The sequence below is a fragment of the Odontesthes bonariensis genome, chromosome 23 (genome assembly GCF_027942865.1).
Source record: "Odontesthes bonariensis isolate fOdoBon6 chromosome 23, fOdoBon6.hap1, whole genome shotgun sequence".
NCBI classification, from domain to species: domain Eukaryota; kingdom Metazoa; phylum Chordata; class Actinopteri; order Atheriniformes; family Atherinopsidae; genus Odontesthes; species Odontesthes bonariensis.
In genome coordinates, this window is record NC_134528.1 from 8183174 (window position 1) to 8199740 (window position 16567).

At 39.7% G+C, this 16567-nt stretch overlaps 2 protein-coding genes across 3 annotated transcripts in view; one reads left to right on the forward strand and one right to left on the reverse strand.

Moving 5' to 3' along the window:
* Window positions 1-810: 810 nt before the first annotated feature.
* On the reverse strand, window positions 811-10574 carry mfsd13a (major facilitator superfamily domain containing 13A). Its single transcript, XM_075457850.1, has 9 exons — window positions 10428-10574; window positions 8204-8466; window positions 7959-8038; window positions 4866-5315; window positions 4661-4781; window positions 4323-4419; window positions 3484-3655; window positions 2755-2948; window positions 811-1891 (listed from the first exon to the last, which is right to left on the reverse strand). Exons 2-9 carry the CDS (start codon window positions 8369-8371, stop codon window positions 1644-1646), a joined length of 1530 nt encoding a protein of 509 aa, XP_075313965.1. The 5' UTR covers window positions 8372-8466; window positions 10428-10574; the 3' UTR covers window positions 811-1643.
* A 4140-nt stretch (window positions 10575-14714) lies between these two features.
* Window positions 14715-16567, forward strand: part of sema4gb (sema domain, immunoglobulin domain (Ig), transmembrane domain (TM) and short cytoplasmic domain, (semaphorin) 4Gb) — a 44599-nt gene continuing 42746 nt past the window's right edge. The window contains exon 1 of one of the 2 annotated variants that reach the window (XM_075457644.1): window positions 14715-14795. The gene's annotated coding sequence lies outside the window, so the exon portion shown is untranslated. Of the gene's footprint in view, window positions 14796-14952; window positions 15030-16567 lie in introns of those variants that run through there. The other variant, XM_075457645.1, reaches the window with a different exon arrangement.

The following is a 16567-nucleotide window of genomic DNA, read 5'->3' on the forward strand; positions in this document are numbered from 1 at the left end:
TATCCCGATAACACAGCGTTACTTGTGCGTTTTGCAGGCTCTTTAACCATGAAAAATCAGTAGAACAGCTTTAAGACTTGTTGACAAGCTAAACGGTTAAGTTTAACACTGAATAGAGTGTAATAAACGTAAAATATTAAAGTTTAGAGGAAAAGAAAAAAAAAACAGACGCATGCGCTGTAGACCCAGATGTTTAAATAACGAGATTGAGATTCCCTCCACTTGCTCCTTCTGTGTTTCCATGTAAGATTTTCAGTACGAAGAATGGTGTTAGTTATCGTAAAGTTAAGTTTTAATGTTGTAAAAACACCCACAAACCGCTTTAGTTTTGACATTAAGTGGCAGCCAAAACACAACTAAACGCAACTTTGAGAAGTAAAACGACCGTGTCACCAAAACTACAACTTACCTTTTCTACATGTGCCGCTTTTCGATAATTTGGGTATCAAAATGCGAAATAATTCAATTTAAATTAATCTAATCAGGAAAAAGCGGAGCCTTCAAGCAGCTGCAGTTCCAATTAAGTTGCTTCTTTACCTTAAACTAAAGAGGTCTTGCCTGGAAAAGGTGTTATTTAAATAATGCAGTGGCTTGTTGTTACACATTTGCTGTTTGAGCTTGATAATAATAACTTCTTTTAACATATTTTCCAATATGAACGCACTATGTTGAGCATTGAGTTATTTAATCTCACTTACAAAGCTGGAACTGCAACTAAATCAGACTGTCAGTTTTTTATCTCACCAAATGACGGAACACTTTCAGGCATCTGCCTCATGATAGGCCTGTAAATGTCCTTTAGACACATGAAACGGTGTAATTGTTTATTGTCAGAAAAGGGTCATTCCCAACTTCGACGAGCTGTTTCCTAATGATCTCTTAGGAAGTACACAAAAGTTTTATTGAAACTCAACATAGACAAAATTTATTTGTGGCAATGTCTCACATTCAGAAAATTTGAGCAAGTGAGGTTATCATTTCCTATTCTCATTTTTCATTATTATAACAAAGTGTGTCAAAAACCAGAATGTTAGGTATACAACAGACAAATGGCAGTTCTGTGCAAAAGCATATCAAACACTGGACACATTTTAAAATACAGTTAACATCAAAATGGCAGGTCGTTCTGTAATGATCAGCTCTGAAGGGCAGGTTTTATGCAGTTTCAGTCACCCTCTGAACACAATTACATTTTTTTCAGTCTAATGTTGTAAACCTGCACTCTTTTTCTTTTTTCTTTTACAAGCCGTGTTACTACTACGTAGCAGCAATAATATTCAAACTGTTCTCTGCACCACTATAACACTTTATTATAGTTTTAATTTGGATTCTCCACATTCGGCCCGCACCACGAAATGCTGTTATCTTGGTCCATATGCATTCTAAGGATTGATTGGTTTTACGTTAGCTTTTGGTCACCGTTTTAAATATAAATATAATGAGGATTTTAATATAAAAATAAGGCAACTTTCTCTTCATGTCCTTCTAAGAGGGATTTGTCGGCCCACTGTGCGTTTTCCCTCGGTTCATATTCGTGCACAGAGACTGCAGAGTAAAGAGAGAGCAGCTTTCTGCTTCTTTTAAGACATTAAAACTGATTATTCAAAAGTGTCTGTGTGCAGGTTTCTGCAGCTCTATTAATTTCATATGGCCTTGACATCAATGAAGTGGCCATGCTGGGTCCCCTGCCTTAGGGTCTTGATTCCCTGAAGCTTTCGGCCGTGAAGTGTGAAGCGAGACCAGGCGGCCAGCTGGAGCAGGGCACAGGTGATAGGCACGAACACCAACATGTAGAAGCAGCCCAGGCGGAGAGGCGGAGTTCCTGAGTCAGAGGTCATGTCAGACGCCAAAAGAGAGTCCTTCACGGGCTCCCTCTCAAAAATATCGTAACCTTGGGAAGAGAATTCCATGATGAGACAAAAAAAAAAAAAAGCACTGCTGTGTCGATGCAAACGAAACACAAACTTTAGGCTTTTGTAGGGTAAAAATGGAGAATATGACATCAGTTCATATCTTTGTTTTGCTTCATTATTAAAATACTCTGTAATTCTGGATGAATAGCTCATCTAGTTAGAAAACGCAGAAAAGTATAGGTTGCAGTAAATAATTGGCATAAAGTGAGATAAAGTGAGTTTACTTCTGAGAAAAGGCTCATATGAGTGAGCTAAATATAATGCTTGCTCATAAGTGTTGGCAAAAAAGGAAATATGTACAGTGTGTTTAAAAAACACTGAACTATTCCCATCGTTGAAATGGAATTAGTTCATCGCTGGCCTCTGGGTCATTTCGAAGTCTAGAGAGAAATAATACCGTCATCAAAGAAAAAGAGACAACGTTCAGCCTGATCGTCCCCAAGTGGGAACAGTTTGGAGTTATTTTTCCTACAGCATCTTTAAAAAATATAAATCCAAGATTTGCATATACGAATTATCAAGGTCTGAATTGTGACTGTTAAATCATGTTACATCATTCTTTGTGTTCGGCTTTTTTTGTTGGCAGGTCATTTGTCCAGTTAAGCTTGTTGTGCAAGTGACGCCCATTTGATCCATTTCTAAAAATGGTTCAGGAACACAAAACTCTATCTACATCAGGTTGTTGAACAGAACAGACCCACTGATCAGATATCAGACTGAAACTCTAACAATGTGCCTGGCCAACTGAGTCTTTTACAGGATGACAGCAAGCTACGGCAGCCTTGGAAAGCATCTATTCTGCCAACTAATGAAGACCAAGGCTCAGAGTTAGTGTCTGTACCTGTGTAAACACACAGCAGCCAGGTGCCGATGAGTGGGGCAAAAGTCTGGCCAGGTTTGGTCAGCAAGGCGACCATCCCGAAGAGGAGAGCAGAGGTGGCCTGTTGACGTCTGTTTACCACAAAGTCCTCGTCGATCAGATCAGAAACGACCAGTTTCAGCAGCTTGCAGGTGCCCTCTGTGAACACCCGGTTACTAAAACACAAAAAGAGGGTGACAAACTGCCGTCTCCTGCCAGCTGTTTTAGAGATCATAATGCCTTTTTGTTATCAGCAGACACTAAGGAGGGTTTATGTACAGAACAGAAAGCTCTGGGTTGTGTACAAATACATAGTACAATGTGCAAATTTAAGTGACAGCTTTGTTATTTGTGCTTCATGTGCCATTGTATCACAACAGCCTGAAGATCAGATAGAAAGAACCAAAAGCCTTCACACGGTTTACAGCCATTGCTGTGATCCATGTGGCTACTGATAATAAATCACTTGTAAAAAATTAGAATTTTGTCTCATTTTCAGTGAAAGAAACCCAAATTAGTGCAAGGTAATTTCTCCATGAAAGGACACAAGTTAACATAAAATGTCCCTGTGTTTGGTACGTTCAGTGTGATCCCGCTGATATGCTGTTCTGTGTTTGCATGTTCAGCTTTGAAAATGATAAATCTAGGGGGGAAAAAAAGCAAACAAAAGCACAAACAATCACACATCCAATTCCTGATGTGAGTGCATACCTAGCGATGAAGATGCACAGCAGATAAATGTGGTCAGCCCCTGCAAGCAGCATAACCACACTAAGTCCCAGTTTGAGTACAAACAGCCAGCGGATAACCTGGTATACCCCATAACGCTGGCACAGTGTCAGGAAATACAAGTTGTTCAGGTGGGGGGCAATGTAAGAGATCCCTGTGTGGGAGCATAAGCAGAGCTGCATCAAAAACAAACGAGCAAACAATAAAATAACAGAAAAAAATATCACTTTGAGAAAAGAGGATTGGGTTGCCAGAAAGAGTGCAAGTGGGTGTAAAGGTGGGAATCTATTTTGTTTTAGCCACAATTACATCTGCTGCCCAGGGTAAAATAGTAAAAATCTGTCTGCATTACAGTAGATTAGTGTGAAACACCCACAGCATTGACAGATTTTTCTTTCACAAAGGACAGTCACCGAAGCTCCTTTCCTTAGAATCAAAATAAATCATATACTTCTGGGTCATTTCACTTAACTGGGAACCTTCCTGAGTGAAAAAGACAGTTCAACCGAACCCTATGTTGAGTTTTATTTAACAAAGGAAACAGGAAGGCCACCTATATGAAAAACGTAAACAAAGCTGTGTTTGCAAAAAGTCAGAATCCAGCATTGTTTCAGGTGAGTTTGATGTGTTTTACTGCGTTTAGACGACTCAAAAAGCCTGCGTTTTCATTTTAAACTGCCACATTGTATGGTAGGTTTATGCTTTTATTTTTGTTTTACAACACATAAGAGTGTTTCAGCAGCTATAACTTTGTACGGAGCACTCGATGAGCAGAAGTGTGAAGAATAAGTTAGTTGTTTACCACCTTAATGGGCTCTTACCAAGTAAGACTGAACCTGTATAAGCGGAGATACTGTCAGACAAGAGGTGTTCCAGGAAGAGAGGGAAGAAGTTGCTGTTGAAGTGGCAGTGAAACACCTGCAGTGGGAACAGACAACACAAAAGAATGTTACTGATTACATTAAATTAAGAGAAAAACGTGTTTTTTTTTGTTTTTTGTTTAAATGGAAAGTCTGAGAATGAGTGCTTTGTGTTGTACAGACCAACTAGAATAAGTACATTACAATTAATCTATTAGAATATGTAAAAATATATCTTGACAATTGACGGCTGTGATAAAATGAATGTTTGCCATCATCCAGACTTTTTATCATCTTACCTGAATAAGGTTCATTGACACGAACCACATGAAGTTCCTATGTTTGGTGAGCTGCTTGAGATACTGTCCAATAGTGACAGGTTTCTCGGGCTGGGTGAGTGGAGCATGGCCAACACTCAGCCTGGGACAGCACAAAGAAAGTGAGAGTAGTAACAAAGAAAAATAGTCGGTGGGAAAAAAAAGCTGTCTTTTTAAAAATTCTTACTCTTTTAGTGCCGACGCCTCATCTTGTTTTGGACAAACATCCTTTTGAAAACGGCGCTGCAGCAACCGAGACACGAAGAAAAAGCCGAGGATGGAAAAAGCTGCCAGAGCGATGCAGAAGAGACGGAAGAAGTAGAAGTTGTCCTTGTCCCAGAAGGAGTAAGACAGAAAAACAGAAAAGGAGCCAAAAGCGCTGAACACAGAGCAGTAAAAGTTGAGGCGTGTGCGATCAGAGGCGGACACAGCGAGGTCAGCCAGCAGGGCGCTGTGATGAAGGTCCACCATGGTGAGAAAGCCGTCGTACAGGCACAAGCACAGCAGGAACTGCAGGCCTGGCCTGGCCCAAGCCACCCAGAAGGCCAGGAACGACAGAGCGAAGAGAGGGCCATTTGTGGAGAGGGCCTTCAGGCGCTTCAGCACCACCTCTGGAGTCGTGATCGGAGAGCCTGACCTGTGTGGAAAAACAAAAGCACAGCCAGAAACGTTCAGTGATTCAATAAAAAAAAAATCAAATCTAAGGCTAAATATCAACATAAATCAGCAAAATAATAAAATGACGCAATCCTTAAAACCACCTAGGAATCAATCAACTATGATGTCAGAATTCAATACAGTTGACCAAAAAACCATAGAAGAAACAGTCCAGCATCTTAAACCATCGACATCCTGTCTTGACACAATGCCATCTGACTTCTTTAAAACTATTGTAAGCTCTGTCCAAACAGATTTGCAGGAAATAATAAACTGCTCACTTCAATCAGGCACGTTTCCTAAACCCTTAAAAGTAGCTGCCATCAAGCCACTCCTAAAAAAAGAGAACATTGGATGCTTCCATTTTAACCAACTACAGACCCATCTCAAATCTTCCTTTAATAGCCAAGATTGTTGAGAAAGTGTTTTTTAATCAACTCAGTAACTTCTTGAACTCCAGTGGACTCCTTGACAAATTTCAGTCAGGCTTCCGACCTCACCACAGTACAGAAACGGCTCTTATTAAAGTGTTAAATGACATAAGGTTGAACACTGACTCAGGCAAGGTGTCAGTTCTGGTCCTGTTGGATCTCAGTGCTGCATTTGACACTGTGGATCACAGTATACTGCTGAACAGGTTGGAAACCTGGGCAGGACTCAGCGGGACAGTCCTAGAATGGTTCAGGTCCTACTTGGAGGAGCGGAGTTATTTTGTGACTATTGGAAGTAATCAATCTGATCGAGTGGCTATGACATGTGGAGTTCCTCAGGGGTCAGTTCTTGGACCCCTTCTGTTCACCCTATACATGCTGCCTCTGGGTCAAATTCTGAAGAACTCTAAAGTCAACTACCACAGCTATGCAGATGATACACAGATATATCTCGCACTGTCTCCAGATGACTGCAGTCCTATAGAGTCATTGTGCGACTGCTTAGAGCAAGTCAAAAAGTGGATGAACCAAAATTTCCTTCAGTTAAATCAAGAAAAAACTGAAGTCATTGTGTTTGGCAACAAAGAGATGAGGTTTGCTGTCAGTAAACATCTTGAGTCACTGTCTCTAGAAACTAAAGACCAAGTCCGGAACCTCGGCGTGCTGATAGACTCAGACCTGACCTTCAACAATCATATCAAATCAGTCACCAAATCAGCCTTTTATCAACTTAAGAACATATCCAGAATGAAGGGTTTCATGTCCCAAACAGATCAGGAGAAGCTGATTCATGCTTTCATCTCCAACAGACTTGACTACTGTAACGGTCTTCTGACTGGACTCCCCCAAAAGAGTCTCAAACAGCTGCAGCTCATTCAGAACGCTGCAGCCCGAGTTTTAACCAGAACAAAGAGATCACATCACATCACCCCAGTTCTCAAGTCTTTACATTGGCTCCTGGTCAGATACAGAATAGATTTTAAAGTTCTGCTACTCTTCTACAAATCACGGAATGGTGTGGGTCCAGAATACATGAATGACATGCTGGTAGAGTATAAACCCAGTAGAGCTCTGAGATCTACTGACTCAGGTCAGATAGTGGAGCCCAGAGTTCAAACTAGACACGGTGAAGCAGCTTTTAGCTGTTATGCTGCACACAACTGGAACAAACTACCAGCAGAACTGAAATCAGCCCCAACTGTAAGCACTTTTAAATCCAGGTTAAAAACATTTCTCTTTCGCTGTGCTTATGGTTGAGTTTATATTTTTCTTTTTCCCCTCTTCTTTGATTGCTTTTAATTTTTATTCTATTTTTTTTCTCTTTAAATTGCTTGTTTTTATGCTGCTTTATGCTGTTCTTTTAAATGCCTTGTCTTTATGTAAAGCACATTGAGTTGCCTTTGGTATGAAATGCGCTGTATAAATAAAGATGCCTTGCCTTGCCTTGCAAACAGACTGATGTTTGATGGCAAACAGACAGTGAGACAACATTCATGCCCGCTCAGAATCACCAAAAACAAACACAATGCAGAACAAAATGTAAATGCCAATCAAGTCAAACAGCGTTGATGTGACGCACTAATAAAAAACAAATACATTTATTTTCCCATTTCTAATGTGATCGTCATCTGACACAACAGAGCTACTTTACAACGTTACAAAGATAACACCATGAACTGGTCTCGCTGACATTACTGCAGCTGATGAAAGAGTTTATTGTGTTTATAGGTGCGCAGATGCTGGAACAGTGGGTAGAAACCTGCAGACGGACTGGAAAGGTATAGTTCTACATAAAGTACATATGAAAGTTAAGTGTGAAAAACTAAAGAGAATTTTATTTTCTGAATGCATTCTTTTATAAATAGAGATTATCGATTTATAATCAGCTATTTTGCTCTTTTCTATTCGAAAGAGATCCTTTTTGATCGTCTCAACGTGGGTGATAAAGTGACCACACATAGCCGTTCTAATCTTTGATTGTTTTGTTTAATTCCCCCGTTATGTGTTATTCCCTGCAAACTTTATGGAATAATTAGTGGTTTTTTTTGCCATTTTATCTGCTTTGGAGCTTTGGAATCTCAGCCTCTCTTTGCTTTTGTGCAGCATGAAATAATTACACCCTCAAAAGACAACACCACAACAGTGTTTCCTCTGAGCAAAAATGGAGATGAAGGGCAGATGCAGACACTTACTGAGGGGAGCTGAGGAAGGAGCGGTCGCTCAGCCAACCGAAGAGAGGGTCGTTCAGACTGTTCCAGATAAGGAAAACCGTCTGTGGAGAAGCAGAGAAGGGAGATCAAAAGACAGAAATCAGTAAATAAGTCATGATAATGGCTTATTGATAACATGATGTGAACATGAAGACTTAGCATACCTAAACACGTATGTAAATGTTTAATTGACACAGTTAAAGAATCAGATTTTCCTCTTTGCTCACCTCTCCCACCCAGAAGGAGATTTTATCAATCTTGTAGACAGACACAAAAGTCTCCACATAATAAAGCAGGAATACATTGTGGAGGATGGAGGTAAACAGGGCCAACGAGCCGTACAGCACGGCAGTGGAGACGACACCTTGCCAGCAGCTCCAGACACTCCTGCCCATTCTTCTCTCTCAATCTCTCTGCTCCGTCCTTTCTCTGCGCCAAGCTGCAATCATCTCTTGGCCTGGCCGACCAAGGGTCACCGCCGCATTATAGCCTGCAAAAAAATAACACAGCAAAAGCGTAAACTCGGTGAGGTCTGACAAAAACATTCTTTGAGGTCAAAAGATAATGTATTCCTCTACTGTTCAACATCAAAGACAGTCTGATATTTTTGAGATTAAAGAGAAGTTCATGTATGTTCCAAGTGGCTGGATCCCAGCACAAGAAACCCACAACAATATCAATCTCCCCACGTGGGTCTCATCACACAGATTTGAAGCAGGCCAAAGGAGTGCTGTCTTCAATGCAATGGTACAGCAAGTGCTCATTAAAGTTAGTTAGTCTGTGGGCCACTGTTGCTTTCTCCTCCCACTGACCCACATCCTGCTGAGTTGTGCGTAAAACACTGTATCCAAACACTTATCCATTTTCATGACCACTCCAACTAACTGTCACAATGAAAACTCACAGTACTCCACACTGAATGTACAAAAGAAAAGTCGGCCCAAGCATTTTTGCTGCCTTACGACACTTAGGTGTCACATTTAACACTGAACTTTGACAGTAATTTAAAACAGTGAGAAACACCACGTAATATAAGCCTACTGTTAAACCTAAGGGCACAGTATCCGCTTTCAAAGACAAGCCTGAAACTACCCTGTGAATTGCAGTTTGTTTTTCTCCCCTCACTCAAACTGAGGATACATTGTTCGCCACTGTCAATGCAAATGGTCAGTTTTGTTTATCACCAGTGTTGTTCCGCTTCCCTTTTTGAAAATCACAAGTTTATTCTCACATGTAGCACCCTTGGGAGAGGCGTTCACCAAATCTTCTTACCTTACATTCTTTCATTACCTGGTACCACAAGCTCAAACTTGCCATGATCTATCAACACATCCTCAGTGGAGAAAACCTATAAAAGCTCAGAATAACTGTAGCGAGGGGGGGATGTGATACATGTCGTCAGAGTTAACCACAGAGTAGAGTCTCGGCACAGCTGCAAAATTGCTGCTTCACATCTTGATCACAGTGAGATAGCAGGCTTGGCAAAGGGAACCTCCTTGGACTGTAACAAAAAGCTTTTCCTATCAGATCCAAGCACGATGCTCAGCTAGCAGTGCCATATCACATCTCTAACACGTACATATCGTGCCAAATCAGAAGTTTCCACTTGGCGTCAGGCAACAAGGCGAGACAACATCTACAAAGATTCAATTCAAGTCCTCTCAGGCACCACACACTTAGAGCGGTTTCCACCTGTGGAGTCGTTTCTTGGCTGGGACACAAAGATGTACCTGCTATGTTTACTCTGAAGGCCAACAAAAAGAAAAGCATGATGTCAGAACAGTAAAACCAAACAGATTTTTAGTACCTCATGCATCACTAGTGGCATACGTGAGCATTACTCATAAAAGCTGGAGTTAGATATATGACTGAAGGTGTGGGTAAGGAAAAAAAGAGACCACTGTTTCAGAAAGACAACACACGCACATCCTCAGCTGCAAACTTTCAAGTTACAAACCTGATCGTAAATTTGAAGTCCTGTGAAACAAACCGAGGCTATGAAAGCAAAACTAGAAAGAGGAAAGGGCTGAACAACATTATTAATGATCGCCCTGTCTGAACTTTTTGTTTCATGTGAAGGAGAATGAGACAGAGAACAAACATGGCTTCTTGAAAAGCGAGAAAATAAATTATAATTAACTTATTAACAGTACGAGCTACTTAGCTCACTAACAAGCTTGTCGGCTGACTTCATTTCCCCATACTCGAGAATTATTCGCGAAAACTAGCACCGCACATGTTCTGAAGTTATCTCATCGATCGACAAGTTATCTTACACGACTATCGATTATTGGTTTTCTCCTAAGTACTGCTAATGGATAGCGCTAGCTTGCCATACTAAACGCTAGCATTAGCTAACTGGTTAACGTGATCAGGCTGCTTATCTGGAGATAAACTAATTGACCACTAGCCTCAAGTTTCCAGACAAAGGAACAAATACGTGTTGCGTACCGGCCAAAAACAGTACTTATCCAGACAGAACAGACCGCGTATGGACCGCCGGGAAGCTAAAATGTTGTCTCGGCTCTCGGCGGCTGTCTCAGTCCCAGACAGACCACGTCATAACAACCACACTGGGTTACTCACACCGGTGACGACTGGAGTAGATTTGTGAAAGGGTTTTCCAGCATTGAACACAAACAGATAAGAGATGCAGCGCTACCCACGGTCAAAATGAGGGACTACAGCCTCACATGGATAGATATATATATATATATATATATATATATAATATATATATATATCAGTTTTTAAATACCTCTCAGTTCTTTATTGCACCAACAGAGCGTTTCTCTCTGAGAGGCTTCAGTTATCAAGCCCCTCTCATGTGGAACCAGTCGCGTGTATGGGTTGTCGCGTGTATGTGGAACCAGTCGCGTGTATGGGTTTGGGAGGCAGACAGTCTTTCTACCTTCAGGATTTGGCTTAAAGCTTTTCTTTTTGATAAAGCATATAGTTCGTAATAGTTCAGGATCACCTGAGCCATGGCTTTAGTTAAAGCTGCTATAGGCCCATACTGCCTGGGGACTTCTCTTGATGCAGTGAGCACCTTTCCTTTCACTTTATTCTCCATGCACATAACTTATTTTACTCTTGTGTTTCTCTTTTCTCCTCCTCAGCTGGTATCCCTGACCTGCTGGTGCTACGTTGTTCCTCTTCCCCGTCCTCTCATCCCCCACAAGTAAAGGCAAAAGGCCGTCCTTCCTGAGTCTGGTTCTGCTGGAGTTTTCTTCTCCACTAGCACTTTGTTTATGTCGAGATAGAGGTCTGAATTCAAAAAAAGATTCAATATGATCCATGGATTTCCTTGGAAATTCAACTTTTTATGAATCGGCATTATATGACCTTTTCCAGGGTGTACCCAGCCTCTTGTATGGTGGCATCTTGGGCAGTCTCCAGCCCCATTTTTATTGCCAATTTATCCCTAAACACAATAAATAGGCTGTAAAAATGAATGATGATGAATAAATAAGTAATGTTACAGTGATGTTATGACAATTTTTAGGAACTATGCAAAAAGAGAAAAGGAATGAGTGAAATGCTAAGTGCTGTAACTGTCCTCAACCTCCCTTAAATTCAATTTGTCGTTTAAATGGGATGTTTTATGGATGTTTTTTATGTAAATCCAAAGTTTAGTTTGCTGCCGAGCAAAAGTTTGAGTACAAAGTATGTTGAAAATTGGTCAGTTTTGATATAGTTTCCATAGTTTCAACTTAAGTAACAGGAGTCAGAAATCAACGCCCAGTTAAGTTTACTCATAACTTCAACATCAGTGAGAATTATATGTTTGAACTGGTCTATGGCAGCAAACATTTTCTATTTTAATGCAGAGTCCTCCAAATAATCTCAACAGACTTCACGTTTTCATGTATTTATTAGGCAGCCATATTGATCTCTTGTCAGATTATAAATTAGGAGTAAGTTGATCTGGTAAAATCCAATTTTCTGAAATTTATAAAAAAAAGACTGCGAGTGAAAGTTTATAGATGAATAATGATTGTATTGTACCAGCCAAATGTTTGGACACAACAACTCATTCCAGGTTAAAGGGTACAGTATCTGATCTGATATATAATGTATGCATGCCAAGGGATGTACAAATATGTGGGAATAAAACACTAATTTATAAGACTTGTTCTTTTTGCACCCCAAATCAACTTCAAAGTCTTTGTGTCGGTCCCAAGGAGGCACCAAGAACAATTTGAGGTACCCAAAACAAAAAAACTTTGGATTGTTTCACCATCTCAGACTTTTTCAAAAACCAAGTTTAAACAACCAATCAAGGGGAAATTCAGAAGGGGTCTATTCAAATAGCCTTGTTTGAGGGTCCGTCTGTAAGTTATACTACAGGACAGAGGATTTATTCATTCTCACGTAGAATTTTACCCCCACAGTTGATCTGGATGTAACATCTGAAGGATAGCGTTTTAATGGCACAGATTTTTCATTGAGGAGACAAAATCTTCTCTCTTAGATCGGCCGTACATAGTGTGTCCTGACATGAGAAAAAAAAGAAAGAAAGGTAGAAAGAAAGAAGTGTTAAAAGGTATCTAAGGGTCTCAGAATGTTTTGCACGGATAGCATATAAAATGAGGTATGATTTCTTGTGCAATGGAAGGAAAGTGTGATGTGTTGGATTAAGGAATTAAAAGCAAGAAAGAGGATCATTTTCAAAGGCTATTAATGACAAATGTATCAGATGAACTCGTTTAAATACTAGGGACGTGATCTGAAATCTTCTCCATTGGCACTAAGCGGAGACTGTGAGAGAAAACTGGCAAAAGATTTAAATTTGAGTTATTCATTCTGTTTTTCCAGCAGAGGTCACTAAATGATCAGAAATCACTCAAGCTTGTCGTTCATGAATTGGGTTTAACATGAGAAACAGTGATGATGTTTCAAGGAAAAAAAACATGTCCTTAGTACTCAGAAATAGACATAAACAAGCATTGAAATAAAGAAGATAATTGTATTTTCTGGTGACTTAATACCTTTTTCTATATATATGCACAAAGTGGGCTAGTTTTAAACATCTGTTCCACCTAAAGCCTTAAAGAGATTGTGTGTGACAGGCGTCCAGGCAGAAAATCTAAAAGATGATCTTATTCCTGGGGAATATCATTATCAGCCCCAATACATCACAAGGACACAGAGCACTGTGCAGAAGTCTGGAGCCACCAGACAAGCAGAGAGATTTTCTTGTAATCTTTTAAAGTGGTCTTGAGCAGCAGTTCTCCAGGCTTTTCTGAAGGTCACGCACAGCTTTTTCACTCATTTCCAGTCCAGTCCAGTCCTTGCACCATGACTGTTTTCAAAACATGTTTTTTAATTTTTTAGTTTTTTTTGCGTGTGTGTGTGTTGTGTGTTTGTTGTGCCACTGAACACTGACCTATGAATCATTCAAGCACGAAAAAACCCAACTAACTCAAGGTATAATCCAGTGTTACGTCACATAAGAAACTTAGCAAAGAACCTATTTTGGAACTTTAGAACTAGCAGCCTGTCACAAAGACACAGTTAGCTCCCATTTCTTTAGCTGCATCTTAAAAATGACAACGATAACATCATTTGAAAGACATAGAATAGTATTTCTGTACCAACCAGGTGATTTCCATCAACGTACTCCCGGAAAGCTTGATATGTCTCAGCATGGTGTGCAGTGTGTCCTCAAGAAATCCAGCAAAGACCTGACACAGGAGCTGAGAGATGCATCTGGACCTTCAGCTGATCCATCTGCTGTTGGCCCAAGCCTCATCAGAAATGGGCTCCATGGAAGGGTGGCTGTCAAGAAGCCGTTCTTAAGGAAGGGAAACAGGGAGAAAAGGCTGAGCTGTGCCAAAGGACACAAGAAGTGGGCTGAAAATCAGTGGCAGCAGGTCTGATGGAGGGATGAATCCTCCCCAGAGCCCGGAGCTCAACATTACTGAAGCAGTGTGGGATCATGTTGGCAGAGAACGGAACAAAAGGCAGCCCACATCCAAAGAAGAGCTTTGGGATGTCCTTCAAGAAGCCTGGAGAACTATTCCTGAAGACTCCTTAAAGAAAGGACAGAAAGCTTGTTAAAAAGGGTTCAGTTGTGTTGGAGAAAAAAAGTGTTAAGTTCCAAATACTGATTATCAAAGTTGTTATCGTACAAATACTGTTTTATCAAATCAAATCAAATCAAATTGATTTATATAGCACATTTAATGTACAAAAGATTCAAAGTGCTTTACATAAAATAAAAGCATTGCAGCAGGGAGTGGAAGAAGCATTAAAAATACATAAAAGAATATAAAGAGAAACAAATAAAATAATTTAAATGAATTTAAAAACAAGCAACAGTCTAGATTAGTTAAAAGATACCTTGCAGATTTCATGCATGACACGAGAAAATAAATGTTTTTAACCTGGATTTTTTTTTACTTAAATACTGTGTTTACCTTTATGTTTGCATGTTTCAATAAATTGGTGCACCTATTTCCTGTTTTCCTACCAATATAAACAGAGATTAAGACTTTTACACAGTATTGTGTGCAAAGGTTTCTGTTAGAATACGTTATACCACCATTGAAACGATGAAAGAAGCGCAAAACACAACGTAAAGGTATGAAAAACAACACAACAATGGCTGTATGCAGAAAAATATTGGAAAACGAGCTGTAAAAACCGGGTGTGTGCAAAAGTGGGAGAGTATGTGTGTTTCAGAGGGAGGGGGTGGGGGACTTGGTAGTGTTTGAGCATTGGGTAACTGCAGCAGCAGCAGAGCAGTTCAGGGTTTCGTCGCGGAGAGGACGACAGAGAATTTTGGAAGAAAGCAACAAAAGACACAAAAAGCAGGTGAGTCTGTGTATGCGCTTCTCGCCGCGTCTTTGAGCCTCGTCGTCAGGTTCTCCCACTTTTTCTGCTCTTTAGGCATAAACGTAAGCTCGGATGAAGGTGACTGAATTGTGTGCGCTGCTGTTTTTCCCTCTCAGTGCTGCAGTTCGGGTCGGACAGGTGCACACGAGGTGGATGTCCTCACGTTTAAAGCGCGCGCGGACTGCTTACAAAGAAGACTTCGTTATTCACTCAGTAAGCCATGTTCATGAAACTTAGGCGCAGACATTAATATGAGTCATGTTGTCGTGTGTGTGTGTTAAGGCTGTCCGGAAGTCACTGAGTCAAAACTGATAAAGAAACAGCACAAATAATAATTAGGTTATTTATAGATTATAACCAATCAATAAGTCTGTAGCCTCGTGTTATCTTTATTAGTCGAAGACGCACTCAGATACCTCAGATACTCTAAATCCCACACAGATATGTCCCTGAGTGAATTCATATTATACTGTAAGTAGGCTAAACTATCATTGAAGACAAACAATAATAGCTTTATATTATCAACTAAATGCATTTATAGTTGTAAAGGTATGCATTGCACACAAAATAACATGTAATTGAAAGTAGCTTGTATAATCTATAGTAGAATTGCAGATTTACTGTAAAATTGGAGCTCATTTTTCTCATTTATGCAATTATTTTCATAGTTTCAGAAAAGGCAATCAGCCGATTTGATCATCTGTCTGGCATATGATCTTGATAACTTGAATGATCTTGCCTCTATGTTTAAATTAGATTTGTAATTTCTTATATTTCCCTGTAAAGTATGGCGGAATGGAAGTGTAAAGTAAAAGAAAAAGGAAATACTCTTCTCAATGCAAAGAATTCTTATGATTAAATTTAATTTTTTATTCCATTACTGCTGTTGATAACTCGTTAATGGGTTTTTTAATACATTTTACAGTCAGGCATCAGAGAAACTTAGTGATACATGTGTAGTAATTGAAAAAATGTTAATATGGCTTTGATAAATGGTTCTAATGAGCAATCTTATCCACATTTAAAAATGTAAGAATTAAAAAGTTATTCTAAATTCCAGAAAGTGGCAAACCCAAAAGTTATTTTAGAACAATCTCAAACAAACTAAAGTCAGAGCAAGTTATTCATTTTCTAAACATTAATAAAACTCTACTCCTGCAGGAAGGGATGCCAATGTGTGGAGCTCATCATCTCTCCAATATGTCTGATTCAAATGAACGCACAAGATATGTGTAAAGAGGACCACAGTGTTTTCAATGGGTTTATAGAAATCCTTTTATAAGAAGAAAAATAAACATATTAGATTGTGCTGTACGCTTAACAAAGAAGGTGTTAAAAGGTGTAATTAAATTAGATCATGTAAGGCTGGGGATTCATCATCTTTTTATTCATTGAAACGATTGTAGCTGAAGGTCTCTAAAGCTTTAGCAGAACCAGAGTTAACGTTAGTACTGTAACGAGCCGTAAATCAACCCTCTTTGATTCTTTATCTGTGTGTCATTTCAACAAAATGTTTGCAGCTTTGAACTATGACTGGTTCTGAGATGTGCTTTATAGCCAAGTATTGAAAATATCTCTTTTTAAGCATAATGTAAAAAGTAGTGCAAGCAGCAGGCAGAGAAAAAGCCTTTTTGAACTCTGTATATTTAGCTGAATGAGCCCCAAGAAGTCGTTATATTTTCTCATTTTTAAATGTGTTGCATAACCCTTGCAGAAAACAGCTCTTCCATAGCTTGTCCATATTTTCAAGG

Bases quoted from the DNA above. Each gene is read 5' to 3' on its own strand.
- mfsd13a (XM_075457850.1), bottom strand. From the start codon at position 8,371: ATGGGCAGGAGTGTCTGGAGCTGCTGGCAAGGTGTCGTCTCCACTGCC. The intron at 5,316-7,958 runs GTAAGTGTCTGC...TTTTCCACACAG, and splicing joins TCCTTCCTCAGCTCCCCTCA to GTCAGGCTCTCCGATCACGA. The intron at 4,782-4,865 runs GTAAGAATTTTT...GTGCTGTCCCAG, and splicing joins GAGGCGTCGGCACTAAAAGA to GCTGAGTGTTGGCCATGCTC.